General features: G+C 38.8%; 2 protein-coding genes across 2 annotated transcripts; both read right to left on the bottom strand.

Moving 5' to 3' along the window:
- Positions 1–75: 75 nt before the first annotated feature.
- Positions 76–4,922, bottom strand: LOC101161387 (trans-1,2-dihydrobenzene-1,2-diol dehydrogenase). Its single transcript, XM_004067432.5, has 7 exons — positions 4,768–4,922; positions 3,690–3,801; positions 2,377–2,540; positions 1,910–2,162; positions 1,718–1,842; positions 1,485–1,635; positions 76–353 (listed from the first exon to the last, which is right to left on the bottom strand). The coding sequence occupies exons 1-7, from the start codon at positions 4,855–4,857 to the stop codon at positions 244–246; spliced, it is 1,005 nt and encodes a 334-aa protein (XP_004067480.1). The 5' UTR covers positions 4,858–4,922; the 3' UTR covers positions 76–243.
- A 1,024-nt stretch (positions 4,923–5,946) lies between these two features.
- LOC101170260 (trans-1,2-dihydrobenzene-1,2-diol dehydrogenase) lies at positions 5,947–11,491 on the bottom strand. Its single transcript, XM_004067299.4, has 7 exons — positions 11,334–11,491; positions 8,739–8,850; positions 8,422–8,585; positions 7,745–7,997; positions 7,330–7,454; positions 7,044–7,194; positions 5,947–6,342 (listed from the first exon to the last, which is right to left on the bottom strand). The coding sequence occupies exons 1-7, from the start codon at positions 11,421–11,423 to the stop codon at positions 6,233–6,235; spliced, it is 1,005 nt and encodes a 334-aa protein (XP_004067347.1). The 5' UTR covers positions 11,424–11,491; the 3' UTR covers positions 5,947–6,232.
- Positions 11,492–13,668: the final 2,177 nt, after the last annotated feature.

The raw sequence follows: 13,668 nt of genomic DNA, 5'->3' as shown, positions 1-13,668 counted from the left end.
TTTCTGCAGTGTTTTGTGACAAAATAATTGTCCGGCAGTTTTGGGAAAGTAAAATAACTTTGATATAGAAAATGATTTGTTTTTGAACATTGTCTGCACATTTATTTTTTTAAATCAGGTGTTTCACAGTGTTTAAGCACATAAGATGTTAGATTAATTCAAGTGTTTAAATACAAAAAATCAAAATCAATTTTTTTTTTTTTTTTTTTTTTTAACTGATCCCAGTGGAGGTCATTTCAGCGTTTACTGGCAGTCCTGGCTGTACACAACCCCCACCTGCCTTCTAATCTCGTCCTCCAACTCGGCCAGCAGAAGAGAGTCGGCATGGGACATGATGGTGCTCTCCTTTAGACCTTTCAAAAAAAGAAAATGGAACAAAAAACATGTATTTACAGTTTGTAAATGTTTGCATAACTAGGCAGTCCTTGACGGTATTGATTTGTTCAGTTGTAGACTTAAATTTTAAAACATGAAATGGATATAAATAAGTTTAGTTGGGTTAAAAAGTCAGCGTTTAACCCCCTAGAGAGTCTGTAGATTTGTTTGTTTCTAATACCCAATAGTCTAAAAAACTAGCTTGAAAATGTGCTTGTAACCCTTGTGCTACCCTAGGCACTTTAATATTGGGAGTTGGGTCATCAAGACCCACTAGACAGTGCGCTGAACCTTTTTACTTTAATGATTTGTGAACCTCACTGGTGTCCATGGATTACATGAAATCCTCTTCACCTTTATCCCTTGTGCTATCCTATGACCCCACCCTTACATTGAGTTCTCCCTACCATGACATAGGTGGATAAGGGTGAAGAGGATTTCATGTAATCCATGGACACCAGTGAAGATCACAAATCAATGAAGAAAAAAGGTTTGGAGCACTGTCTAGTGGGTCTAGATGACCCAACTCCCAATGTTAAAGTGCCTAGGGTAGCACAAGGGTTATCCACCTTGTCATGGTAGGGATAACACATCAATGTAAGGGTGGGGTCATAGGATAGCACAAGGGATAAGTTTGGATTAAATCTATCATTTTTCTGATTCCCTTCCGACTCCCACTCAAATCATCTTTTGAGCTCCTGTAACGGCTTTCCCAGTGGTCTCGGACGAGGCAAAGGAAAATGTTTATGGATCTCTTTGTCTTTAGGTGGATGCATCGGAATGAAACAGAGTAGTGAGCTTGTGTGCTGCCGGTTGTACCGCCAATGTTACAGCTACAGACCTTTGTCTGCTACTGATTCACAACCATTTGAATAAAGTAAGAAAAAGCCCACGCATGCACGGGGATAACATGCTAACTCCACACACAGAACACCTCCATTGGTGTCCTGTTTCAGGTCCCCCAGCTGTGAGACAAGAGCGCTAACCACTGAAAAATGCTACAAGAGCACAGATTAAGACGGTATTCAATTTTAGTGCATCTCTAAAATGTTATCACTAGGACAACAACTTTTCTGTCAGAAAAAAAAACATTCAGAATACCACAGTACCTTTGAGCAAACATTGCCGAACCTCTTCCGCTTCATAGCGCAATCCTGTGCCATTAGGAAAGTTGAGAGGCAAACTGGGTTCAGGCACTGGGAAGTGTCTTTCCTCCCCATTCACTATCAGTGATGTAGGGCACCACATCTTCTCAGGAACCTGTGATTGAGCCAAAGTGATTACGGCAAAAGTATGAGGTCTACCTCTAGGTTGATTTGCTAGAAACTCTTTTAAGACCCACGTGAATCGTTCCCTTTGTTCCTGCGATAATGGCGTCATTTGGCAGCTCCACACGGGAGGAGTAAGTAAACGTCGCCATTCTGTTCTTGGAGAACTTCAAAGTGACAACAACGGTCTCATCCACTCCTAAAGAACGACAGATGTCATGCAGAAGAACAGAAACGTCATTTGTTTGACCTGTTTCAAGCATTACCTGTCTCCAAGCAGACTCCTGTAGCTTGGATGCTCTCTGGTTTCTCTCCATCGAACACCATTAATACAAGCTGCAGGCAGTACATGCCAATGCTAAGTAAAGCTCCTCCTCCCAGATCCTTCTGCAGTAACCTGGGTACGTGCATCAGTGGTCTCCCAAACTCGGACCTGACCATCTTCACCTCCCCCAGTTCACTTTGAGCCAGAAGCCTTCTGATTTCCACGGAGACCGGGAAAAAGCGGGTCCAGACGGCCTGGAGCAGAAAAGACAACGTTGTAATTCTTTTTGAGGGGATCAAAATATTCTAAATTATTGTTAGTTAACAAATATCTGTGCTGCATTTTTTTTTTTTTTTTAGATTTTTCTCCCCAGGTTTTGTTGGCGTTAAATGAAATGTTTGCAAGGAAAAATAGCTAATTACAAGAAAAAAAAAGTTGTATTTTCTCCGACTTGTGCTTCAGTTTTACCTCCATCAGGAAGACATTGTTCCTCTTAGCAGCATCCAGGATCTCCTTCACCTCCCTGGCGTTCATGGCCAGCGGCTTCTCACACAGAACGTTCTTCTTGGCGTTCATGAAGAGCAGACAAGTCTTCAGATGGTGAGGGTGGATTACGCCGTTATACACCACATCTGCAGACATGGAGGAGACCACAGAGGAGGACGAGTGAAGCATGATACTGAAGTATTTCATAATAAGACAATTAACCCCTTCAATTTGTGTTTTAACCTCTTGTACGACCACAGATGTATATCAGTATTCACCAGGGCATGGAAAGTTCAGTGTGGGGTTGTGGTAGGAGCCTACCAGTGCAACAAACACACTTAGCTTCCACACATTTACCATTAGCTAAATATTCCAGTCAACTGTTGAGGGTGTTTCATTATGAGGAATTGATTGGGAGCAACAGCAGCTCAGTCACAGCGTGGTAAGCCATGTAACCTAGCAAAAGCAGCAGATAAGGTGAACAGAGCTGAGTAGGCCTGCACAATAAATCACAACTTTGTCGTTATCGTTATATCCAGCTGTGCACTGTGCATATCGCACAAGACAGCGAAAATTGTGATAAATTGTTACCTAAACTGTGCCAAAACAATCGTATAGCAGCTTAAAGTATTTACCAAATCAAATAGATCTCTATACATTTGACCAATCGGATGGAGCTCCTTTATGTTAGATATTTGCCCCCTATGTAGACTAGAGTCATTTGGAGTGTAATTTAACTAATGGATGCAACAAATCCCAGTTCTCAATCTAACAATCTTACAGATGTCTGGATATCAGGAGAGTTGCACTAGTCTGACTAAAATAAGGTCAACTTCAATTACGGTATACTGCCTCTTTTCTAGCATAGACTAAGTATTCTTGTAGTACACTTAACTAGACTATTTTTTACTAATGTGTAGGGATTTTGTATCTCAGCCAAAATCAGTTGGACTTCAGTGGACAAATTGTCCCCTTAGGAAAAAGTAGTATTTTTCAGTACTACAAGTATACTTAATCTATGGTATACTAAAAGTAAGGCACTATAATTTGAGTATATATTGTAAACTTAAAATGTTCTAATTTAGAAGAAACCTCAATTGTTGTAGTTTTCCCTAGGGGATCTTTGCAAATCTTTCCAAAATGGTTAAAACTCTGACTTCATCTTTAACCCAATGGATTATGACTGCAATGTCACTTAGTTTAGATGGATCAAAACAGTCGAGTGAATACTTTTGGCACTACAGCATAAGCAAAGCCACAGACAATGACGACGGCTGTGAATCAAACACACTGACCTACGTCTGCATCTCTGGCCAGCTCCTCATAGCTGCCGTACGCCCGACAGATGCTGTGCTTTCTGGCAAACTCCTCAGCATCCGCTATCGTTCGAGCAGCCACAGCAACAACCTGAGAAAACACACAAGTTTACTTAGAGAGGTTTGTTAATTACTACATTTTGTTGCAGTTTATTTGAAAATATCAGACAATCATTTTTGTTTTTTTGTACTTTTTTTGCACCCTAGATAAGATCTCTGTCATACTACGACGATGATAATACTTGATTTCGGACAAATATTTTAAAATCAAAGATGGAAAAAATGTAAAGAAATATACAAAAGGGATAATGGGGGAAGAAGTAAAAGCTCAATTTGATCTCTAAACCTAGAGCATCCATACTGTAATATAGTCCCGTTCTCTCTCTTTAAAGTATTCAGTTTCAGATACACACATTTAACTACACGTATAGAGAAATATACACATAGAAACATACATAAAACATGTAACACATATGTATAAACAGTCATTTGGTTACATATCAATCGTATTCCCCTACACACCCAAATGCACCTCACATAATTCAAATTTATAATCATAAATATTTACAGATATATCACATTTTATGTATGTTTTGTAAATCTACATATCTATCTATAATGATATATTTCTGTTCTTTATGTTAGGACATAGTTTTAAGTGTAAACTGGTACTATTTACTTTTACGTACATACTACCAGTTTATACATATATTGCAATAAAATTGTAAAATTATTAATTCTTGTTTCCTGTTTTAGTCTGCTAATTACGGTAAATGTGCAGCACCTTTGGTGATTTCAATTGTTTTTTTTTTTCCCCTTCAGGTTACACAAACTCAATGACATGTGCTTGTAATGCGTCGTTGGAGATCGATGTGGGATGAAGACCCAGAAGATTAAATTTAATTCTTGAAGATTGATTTGAGACAGTTAAAGTGAAAGAAAAAGAATGGAAGGCTCATGATTGTCACGTGATGCCTCCGTGTTGAACCCCCTGACGTTCATAAAAGTTCCGGTCCGGTTCGCTTTTCTTTCTGCTAGTCATTTAAGAACAGAATACCTGATGTTCCTCTGCAGGAAGAGTTTTCAGAGCCACCGCGAAGTCGTGGCTGATCCGGCCCGCGCTGCAGATCCCCCACCTGGTTGCCATGTTGAAGCGAAGCGGCAATGACGGACCACGGCCACCAGGGGGCGACACATATGGAAGCTGTTGTGTAAGCTTCACTTCAATCAGCAAACAGATGTTTGAAAAGAGACTTTGAAGGACAAAAAGGGTTTTGTAGTTTCCATTAGTGCGATGCAAAAACACGAACAACCCACTAAAGTTCATAAAAATTCTAAAACAATTTGAAATTTTTGAATTGTTCTCTTCATAACGCTTTGTAATGAAATAAAACTGAGGACACAACTATTATGAGATGCTTCTTCTTCTTGGTAAACTTGTTCTTTTTTCATTTTGAGCTCAAAATTTAAATTGTGGCTCAAGTTCTTTTGGTATGTACCAAGACTGAAATGTGTACGTAATGCAAGTTGAATCTATTCATCCCTTGTGCTATGTGGGTCTAGACCCAACTCCAAATGGTAAAGTGCCTAGGATAGCACAAGGGTTACAGCTAAAGGGTTTTTTGTTTTCTTTACTTCGCTTATCATGAAAAAATATTCTAGAGAATTTGTTGGGCAAAAAGGCCAGAAAAGACAAAACAAATGATTTGTGTTCTTCCATCTCAAATGGTGTATACTTATATAACGCTTTTCTACCTACAAGGCCCAAAGTGCTTTACAGTCACAGACCCATTCACCCATTCACACACACATTCACACACTGGTGGCAGCTCTGCTGCCAAACGCTGGTGCCAACCTACCACTAGAGGCAAGGTGGGGGTTCAGTGTCTTGCCCAAGGATACTTCGACACATGGGTGTGAAAGGAGGGAATCGAAACTGCAACTTACAATCATGCATCGACCGCCCTACCGCTGGTCCACAGCCGCCCTCAACTTCATGTTTCCAGCGTTTAAATAATTTTATGTCTGTGTGTGTGTATATATATATATAATATATATATATATATATATATATATATATATATATATATATATATATATATATATATATATATATATATATATATATATATATATATGTGTGTAGTACTGGTTAGGGCTAATTTGTTCATGTAGTCACGCTTACGCTGGTAGATACTGTGGTAGATACTGTGACTTAAGATATATTTTACAAGAAAACTTTTAAAGAAGTTTATTTAATCAAAGTGCATTAGAAATTTACCAGGACTTCATGTAATTATAGTTTACTGTGTTTCCACCATCACAAAAAGCAGCAGTTATTACTTATCGTCATACCTGGAACTATACATACATATGTATACATATAAAAGTAAGATAGCAATCCATGAGTTGATGATGATCCTTTTATTGGTAGTTTAGAGCATTTGGCCAAAATATAGATTCCAGCTTAATAAACATGACTAAATATTTATCACAAAAGAACCCAGTTTTATGTGAGCTTTTTATTGGCAGTCCTGGGTGTACACAACCCCCACCTGCCTCCTGACCTCATCCTCCACCTCGGCCAGCAGGAGAGAGTCGGTGTGAGACATGATGGCGCTCTCCTTCAGACCTGCAGAACAATCAAGAGGAATAATTATAAACATTTACAGGCCTATTTAGTTTCTGACGCCATCTAGTGGCAAATGTGAGAACAACAGGTCCCAATTGAACGGCTGATGGTTTGTTTCAGACGCCCTCTAGTGGCAAATGAGAGAATAACAGATCGAGTGAGTAAAATTGATTTGTAAATAAAAAATAAATGTATACAAAGGAAAGTTAATATTAATTTAACATGTGAATAATTACAAAATACACAAGAGGTGAGAATCTATAATATTGTAATTTTTTTCATTCTTTACTCTCCTCTTCCAAGATATAGACTATAAATTTAGACGGGAGTTAAAATTCCAGAAACTAAAAACATGAAGAAAAAAAAACATTTTTAAATGAAACGTTTCAGACATCGAGTTATTACCAGAAATCAAAATGAAATGTGAAAAGATGAAATGCAATAAGAAAGGTAAGTAGTATGGGACATCACCGACTGGAAGATGACGTTTGAGTTTTTTCAAATGCTTCTTCGATGTCCGCAGACTTAAAAAAAGATTCCAGTATCACTTCATACCAAATAACTTTCAGCTGAAATGATGGACAAACGTCATCATCTTTATTATGTTCTTGTGATTTGTTGGTGTAATTTGCACTTCAGGGCCACTCTCCTTTAGTTTTGGTGATCCATTTTGTATAATTTGTCTAGACATGCCACAGTACCTCTGAGCAAACACTGGCGAACCTCTTCTGCTTCATAACGCATCCCTGTACTATTGAGGAAGTTGAGAGGCATACTGGGTTCTGGCAGTGGATATTGGGTCTCCTTCCCGTTCACCACTAACGATGTGGGACACCACATCGGATATGGGACCTAAGAAAAGGGCAAAGATGACAACAGACGTGGTTCTTTTTTAAGGCTTCCAAAAGGATTTTCTTCCTGATTAAATGTTAAAAATGGTATTTTAAAGCATTGATTATATGTGATTGTTATCCTTTATTGACCCACCTTTATGGTGCCCTTTGTTCCTGCGATCACGGCTTCATTGGGCAGCTGCACTCCTGCTGAACAAGTAAAAACTGCCAATCTGCTCCCGGGGTATTTCAGGGTGACGACAACAGTCTCGTCCACACCTTCAACAAACACAAGGAGATGATGCCCATCTGAACTCTGCGTGTAAAATCTGAAAGGAGCGCGGCGCTGCATGACACTATAAAGTGTTATCAGGAGTGGACAGCAACACTGCTAGTTAAAAGTCAACTTTATGCAATAAAATTTTAACTATAATCTGGAGCAGAGGCCGCTCTGCTGACATGAAGCTACCGTCCAAAAGCTGAACATACAACAAACCGCTGCTGTACATCCCTATTGTTGACATCAAAGCTTAGATTAAAGCTTATATATGAAGGAACATCAACACTACCTGACTCAAAGCAGACTCCGGTGGCTTGGATGCTCTCGGGCTTTTCTCCATTGTACACCATGGATGTGAACTGCAGGCAGTAGATGCCGACGTCCAGCATTGCTCCTCCACCCAGCTCCTTCTGCACGGCTCTCGGCACGTGCATGAGAGGCACGGCAAACTCCGATCTGACAACCTTCACCTCACCCACCTCCCCTCGGGCCAGCAGCCGTCTGATCTCCTCGGAAGCTGGAAAAAAGCGGGTCCAGACGGCCTGAGGCAAAACGAGGAGCTCACTATTATTAGGCTCTGCTCCGAATCGCATGTTGGTTCTCCACCAACTTGACTCTTTGGAGGATTATTTCCAAATCCATAATCATCTCTGTTGTTGCTTGAAAGTTTTCCTCATCACAAAAAAGCAGGCTACAACCTCAAGTCTAACAATGATGCAACTTAAAAGACTAAAACCCCCCAGAGTACTTCTGCAGGTGATCATACTCACACAGTAACATCAAAGATTTTTGTAGCACGAGGAACAACAATGGTAAAGGTTTATATTCCTGTAGTGGCAAGTTGTCACAACCTTTACAAAATACTTCAGGTTGTGTGTTTTCTTCAGTTTAGTTCAACTGCCTGTACACAGGAAGCCACGCCCATAAAAAAATATCAATTTTCTTCCCACCATGCTCCAGTTTTACCTCCATCAGGAAGACATTGTTCCTCTTCGCAGCATCCAGGATCTCCTTCACCTCCCTGGCGTTCATGGCCAGCGGCTTCTCACACAGAACGTTCTTCTTGGCGTTGATGAAGAGCAGACAAGTCTTCAGATGGTGAGGGTGGATTACTCCAACATAAACTACATCTGTACGCACACGGAGACAGACAGAACAGGGAGTGACCAGCCTGTTCAAACACTTGAGAAATAGAACTGGGTATCAGATTAGATGGGTGTTCAAAGCAGGGCTTGTGTTTGCACTAAACTTCAGATTTTGTTGTGCTTCTGCCAGCCACTGACCCACATCTGGATCCCTGGCCAGCTCCTCATAGCTTCCATACGCTCGAGAGGCGCCGTGCTTCGTGGCAAACTCTTGAGCGTCGTCCAGCTTCCGAGCGGCCACAGCCACAATCTGTAAAAGAAAGGAAGAGTTTAAAGGACTTTTCTGCAAACAAAATGGATTTTAGTGGACTTTGTCTCATCACCACGACAAAGGCAAGTGCAGCAGGGCTAAAGGGGCTTCATGAAATACTTACATTTACTGCAAATGATATTTGTTCTGTCACATTACTGCCTTTAGCAAATATAATCAGGTTTTTTAAGGTGCCTCTTCTAATTTTTGAGCTACATATCACTTTAAACCACAAAGATCTAAATTTACACATAAATATTACTAATTATACAGCAGGATTCAGCCTATTTTCATTTGATATATATATGAACTAGGACAAGATCTTCAAGATGCTAATATTCATCTTTATGCTGATGACACAATTATATATTGCTTTGGACGAACTCCTGCGAAAGCAGTTGAATCTTTGCAGAAAGCTTTTGATAATGTGCAACTTACACTTCTGCAATTGAAACTTGTCCTAAATGCTGAAAAGTCCAAATTTATGTTCTTTTCTAATACCAAAAAGGTGCCAGAAGATCTCCCTAAGATTCTCACTCTTCACAGAGATGCTATAGAGCAAGTACATGAGTACAAATACCTTGGGGTCTTACTTGATGACTCCTTGACATTCAAGCCCCACATTGAAAATGTTGTGAAGAAACTAAAACTGAAATTGGGTTTTCTTTTTAGAAATAAGCTTTGCTTCTCTTTCAAAGTAAAAAAAAGGCTTGTGACAGCAACATTTCTATCTGTTTTAGACTACGGGGACCTTTTGTACATGAATGCTTCAACTCATTGTCTTTACAGATTAGACTCTGTGTATCATGCTGCTCTGAGGTTTATCACCAATTGTAGAGCATTAACACATCACTGTGAACTGTACTCTCATGTGGGGTGGTCATCTCTGTCCACAAGAAGGCAAGGACACTGGTACATTTTTATTTACAAGGCCATGCTTGGACTGCTTCCCTCCTACATTGGAGATTTACTACAGAGGAGAAATGTTGATTCGTATTCATTGCGTTCAAATGATCAACACTTGCTCAGTGTTCCATTTGTCCGCACAGAACTGGGAAAAAGATCTTTTTCTCACGCTGCTCCCACGTCATGGAACACACTGCAAAAAAACTGGAAGCTCCCTGAACTTATCTTTTTAAATGATTTTAAAACCAGACTGAGAGCACTTGAGGTCAACTCCTTTAAATGTAACTGTTTTTATAATTGAATGTAATTTTATTTGTTGTCTGTGTTTGTAACTTTTTGCTGCCTCTTGGCCAGGACTCCCTTGCAAAAGAGGTTTTTAATCTCAATGGGACTTTCCTGGTTAAATAAAGGTTAAATAAAAAAATAAAAAAAATGTACCCTTTTGAATGCCCCCCCAAAAACCAAAGTCAGATTCTAAGTTAGGTCAGAAAAACAGTATCTAAATTAGAGAGAATCAAAGTTTTGTTTTGTTTTTGACACTTGATATAACAAACTTACTAGTTACTTTCTTTTTTAGTTTTTTAAGATGTAAAAACTTGTCTTACGAAAATAAATCTTGGATATATTACAATCATTTAATCTTGAAAACATCTTATTTTAAGTCACATCTCTAATAAAACAAGTATTTTAGACTCACAACTTACATACAATTGTGACAACTTTATCTTAATATGTGTATTTCCAGACCTTAACTAAATTGGTCCAGAAATAGAGATTGTTGGACTGTTGGAGTGCCTGACATGCAGTGTCAGGACATTATTTTTGGTAAAAGTTTTTAAAAAAAAAAAAAAAAAAAAAAAGCATATTTCCAATTATCAGAGCAATATTTCTACATTTGAGTGTTTATAACTAATTTCAAGATTTTATTTTATCTTAAAAGATAAAGACTTCAGAAGTTATTTTAAGAAATCTTACTAAGACAAAGTCTACTAATTCTACTTCACTTATAACAAGTGGAAAAGAAAATCTTGCACTCTATATTTTGTAACTTTTTTTGTTTTGTTTTGCAAACAGAGGGTGTCTGTCAGGAGTTGAACTCTGAAGTTTAAGGAAGACTTTTCCAATCTGGAGTTGACAACGAATTAATTGAAAATCAGCTCAAGTTTCTGTTGCACTTTGAAGAAATAAAACACGGATTTTAAAGATTTACAGTCAGTAAGAGTGGGGATGACTCCGATGAATGACATTAAGTGACTCCACAGAAAAACTACAAAAACCATGTCCCCACGTAGTCCATGTTTTACGGTAAAGGTGTCTCGACTTGACCGTCCAGCGTGGGGTCCGCCCCACTGTGCACTTCCCAAAATGTTTGGTTCTTCTTTCTCTATACTTAAATTAATGGACGTGCTTTACCCCTAAAGGCAAAAGCATTAGCGAAATAAATAAATAATAAGCATTAGCCCTTGCCAAGTTCAGATAGAGAAAAGTAGTGAATGAGTGTTTTCGAATTATGCCATAGAACAAGAAAGAGAACTCTGCTTTTTAAGTGCTAAACTGTATAAGATGTGAACGCAAACCTGATGGTCTGCAGAAGGAAGAGTTTTCAGAGCCACAGCGAAGTCCTGGCTGATCTTCCCCGCGCTGCAGATCCCCCACCTGGTTGCCATGTCGGATTGAGCTGGACTTTACCCCGTCAGGACCGAATTATATCAACAATGTAGTGGCTTTTCTCCACCACAAGGGGGCGGCAGAGTATTTCCTTTTGCCAGTGTTTGTTCAGCAGGGAGGCCGTTTGTGACGAGTAAGAAAAGAATCAGGAAAAATCTGGACACCAAAGTCAGTGATAAACAGATAAATGAATGAATAAATGGTATACGTCAAAAATAAATTAGGAAAGCCGTGAAACATGTCATTACAAAATAAGAATAATAAAATAAAAACTAAAAATGATAAAAATACAATGAAAAAATAAACAATTAAACAACTTAGTACTATCCAAAAGCAAGGGTTTTCAAAGATCCAGTCCAACATAAATTGTGTATTTTGGTGTTTTTAACATGTCCTTTTCGTATTTTCTCTCGATAGAGGACATATTTTTAAAAAAGCTCAAAATTGCATTTCTGAGTATTTCTTTTTTCAAATCGTTTGTAAATCAGAAGCAGATAAAAACTTGCTAGCGAGCCGCAATCTCCCTGCTCTGCTACATGCAGATGCATCTACTTGTAGATGACCAGATCCATGCACGTATTCATTTTGCTTATCCAAGCTGGCATCTGGCTCAAAACTGTACAGCTGGATGGCTGCATCATTGCTCGTCATTTTTGTTGAGCCGGTAATGTCAGGCTGGGGTTGTGAGGATCTGTATCTCGCAGGAGAGAGTGTAAAAAGAAATTGAAGGATTTTAAAGAAGCAGGGGCGGGGTTACAACACGGCAACAGTTCTGACTATAGTTCAGAGGCAATTTTCTAATGAACTACTGCCGCTCTGCAGAAACTATGTCTTAGAAAGAAACACAATTTCTTTTGCTTAAATAAACCACATTATTTCCCTACAAAACTACAGGGAATACTTTGAAAATAGATCAAAAGAAGGTTGGAGTGGATCTTTGCTTTTAGCTGCGAGCTTACATAAGGTAGGCACATCAAGATCCTACAAGGTCATCCTCCAATTAATGGGTTTAAAATTGAGTACAGATGTTTCTACTTCTTTTTATTTCTTTAGGTTTTTTCCCTGGTTTTCCATCCAGCACTTGCCTTGTGATCATGTTGTGTTCTCTGTATCACACTATGGAAGTTCTTTGGATCTTTAGCCTCCTAAAAGCACTGTCCTGACAATTTTCTTTGGCTTATGAACGTCTAACTATTTTAAATGTCATCTGTCTTTGTTTTAAAGCAGGAACTATAAAACAAAACTAATCACCTTTTAAACACAAGTATTTTCTTTTTGCGGAGATATTAATTAGTGTCATCTTCCGAACTTTTCTTTTTGTTTTTGCCACAGAGACAGCAGAAATAAGCATAAACCAAGAGAAGAAAAGCAAAAATGATGGATGAAATATTTCCTCAATAATTGGCGGCAACCTGCTCTATTTTAGATATTGCATGAGTTCAAATAGTGACAACAAATACTGACTTACCTGGGGTTTTTTTTTTGCTTAATCCTGGCTGGACACTGCAGCTTGTTTTTTGAATGTTTTTGTCCCCTGCTGTAATGGTCAGACAGACCCAACATACCACTCAGACTCTTTTCTTCTCTCCTAACCGTTTAAAATAAAGCTTGGCTTTCGCAGTCCAACCTTTACTGAACCCAACATGTCTGCAACACTAATATAAAACACAACCAAAGCTGATCAGTTTACATTTTGACCGATCAGATTTCATACAATTGTTTAATTGCTTGTCATTCTGAATAATGCATGATTTAGTAAACACCTAGTAAACTTTAACTGGACTCACATAATACAATTAAAAAATCAAAAACTATTTGTGTGAAATCTACTTAATTAATTAAATAAAAACTATTCACAATCCCAAGTAATCTTTGTTGAAATGACAGTTTGTCAGACTTCTTCGTCCCAGCGCACACTGCGTGATCCTCTGATCTCCCTCAGGCAGCTCCCTCCGTTCCACCTGAGTAGGTTTATTGTAGGTCAAGGGAACATTTCCTGCTTTTCGGGATTGTCACCGACTGTTCTGCTCAAGACAGCTCCCACCTGCTTTTTGATTTTATCCATGATTTCTGTCCAGCCAAGGCAGCTGTGGGGTCTCCTTCAGTCCTCCAGATGCAGAGGAGTCAGAAAAAAGGAGGAGATTTCCGTGTTCAACCACTGTGTTCATTTTCTCAATGAAGCCTATAGGTGAAGCAGGGATGAAAGGATTATTCAAATAAAGGGAAAAAGGACAACAACCTTGT

This window comes from Oryzias latipes, chromosome 3, assembly GCF_053564925.1.
Source record: "Oryzias latipes strain Hd-rR chromosome 3, Olatipes_Hd-rR_3.1".
Lineage (NCBI taxonomy): Eukaryota > Metazoa > Chordata > Actinopteri > Beloniformes > Adrianichthyidae > Oryzias > Oryzias latipes.
The sequence above is the reverse complement of the archived record's forward strand: the minus strand, read 5'-3'. Positions and strand labels throughout refer to the sequence as shown.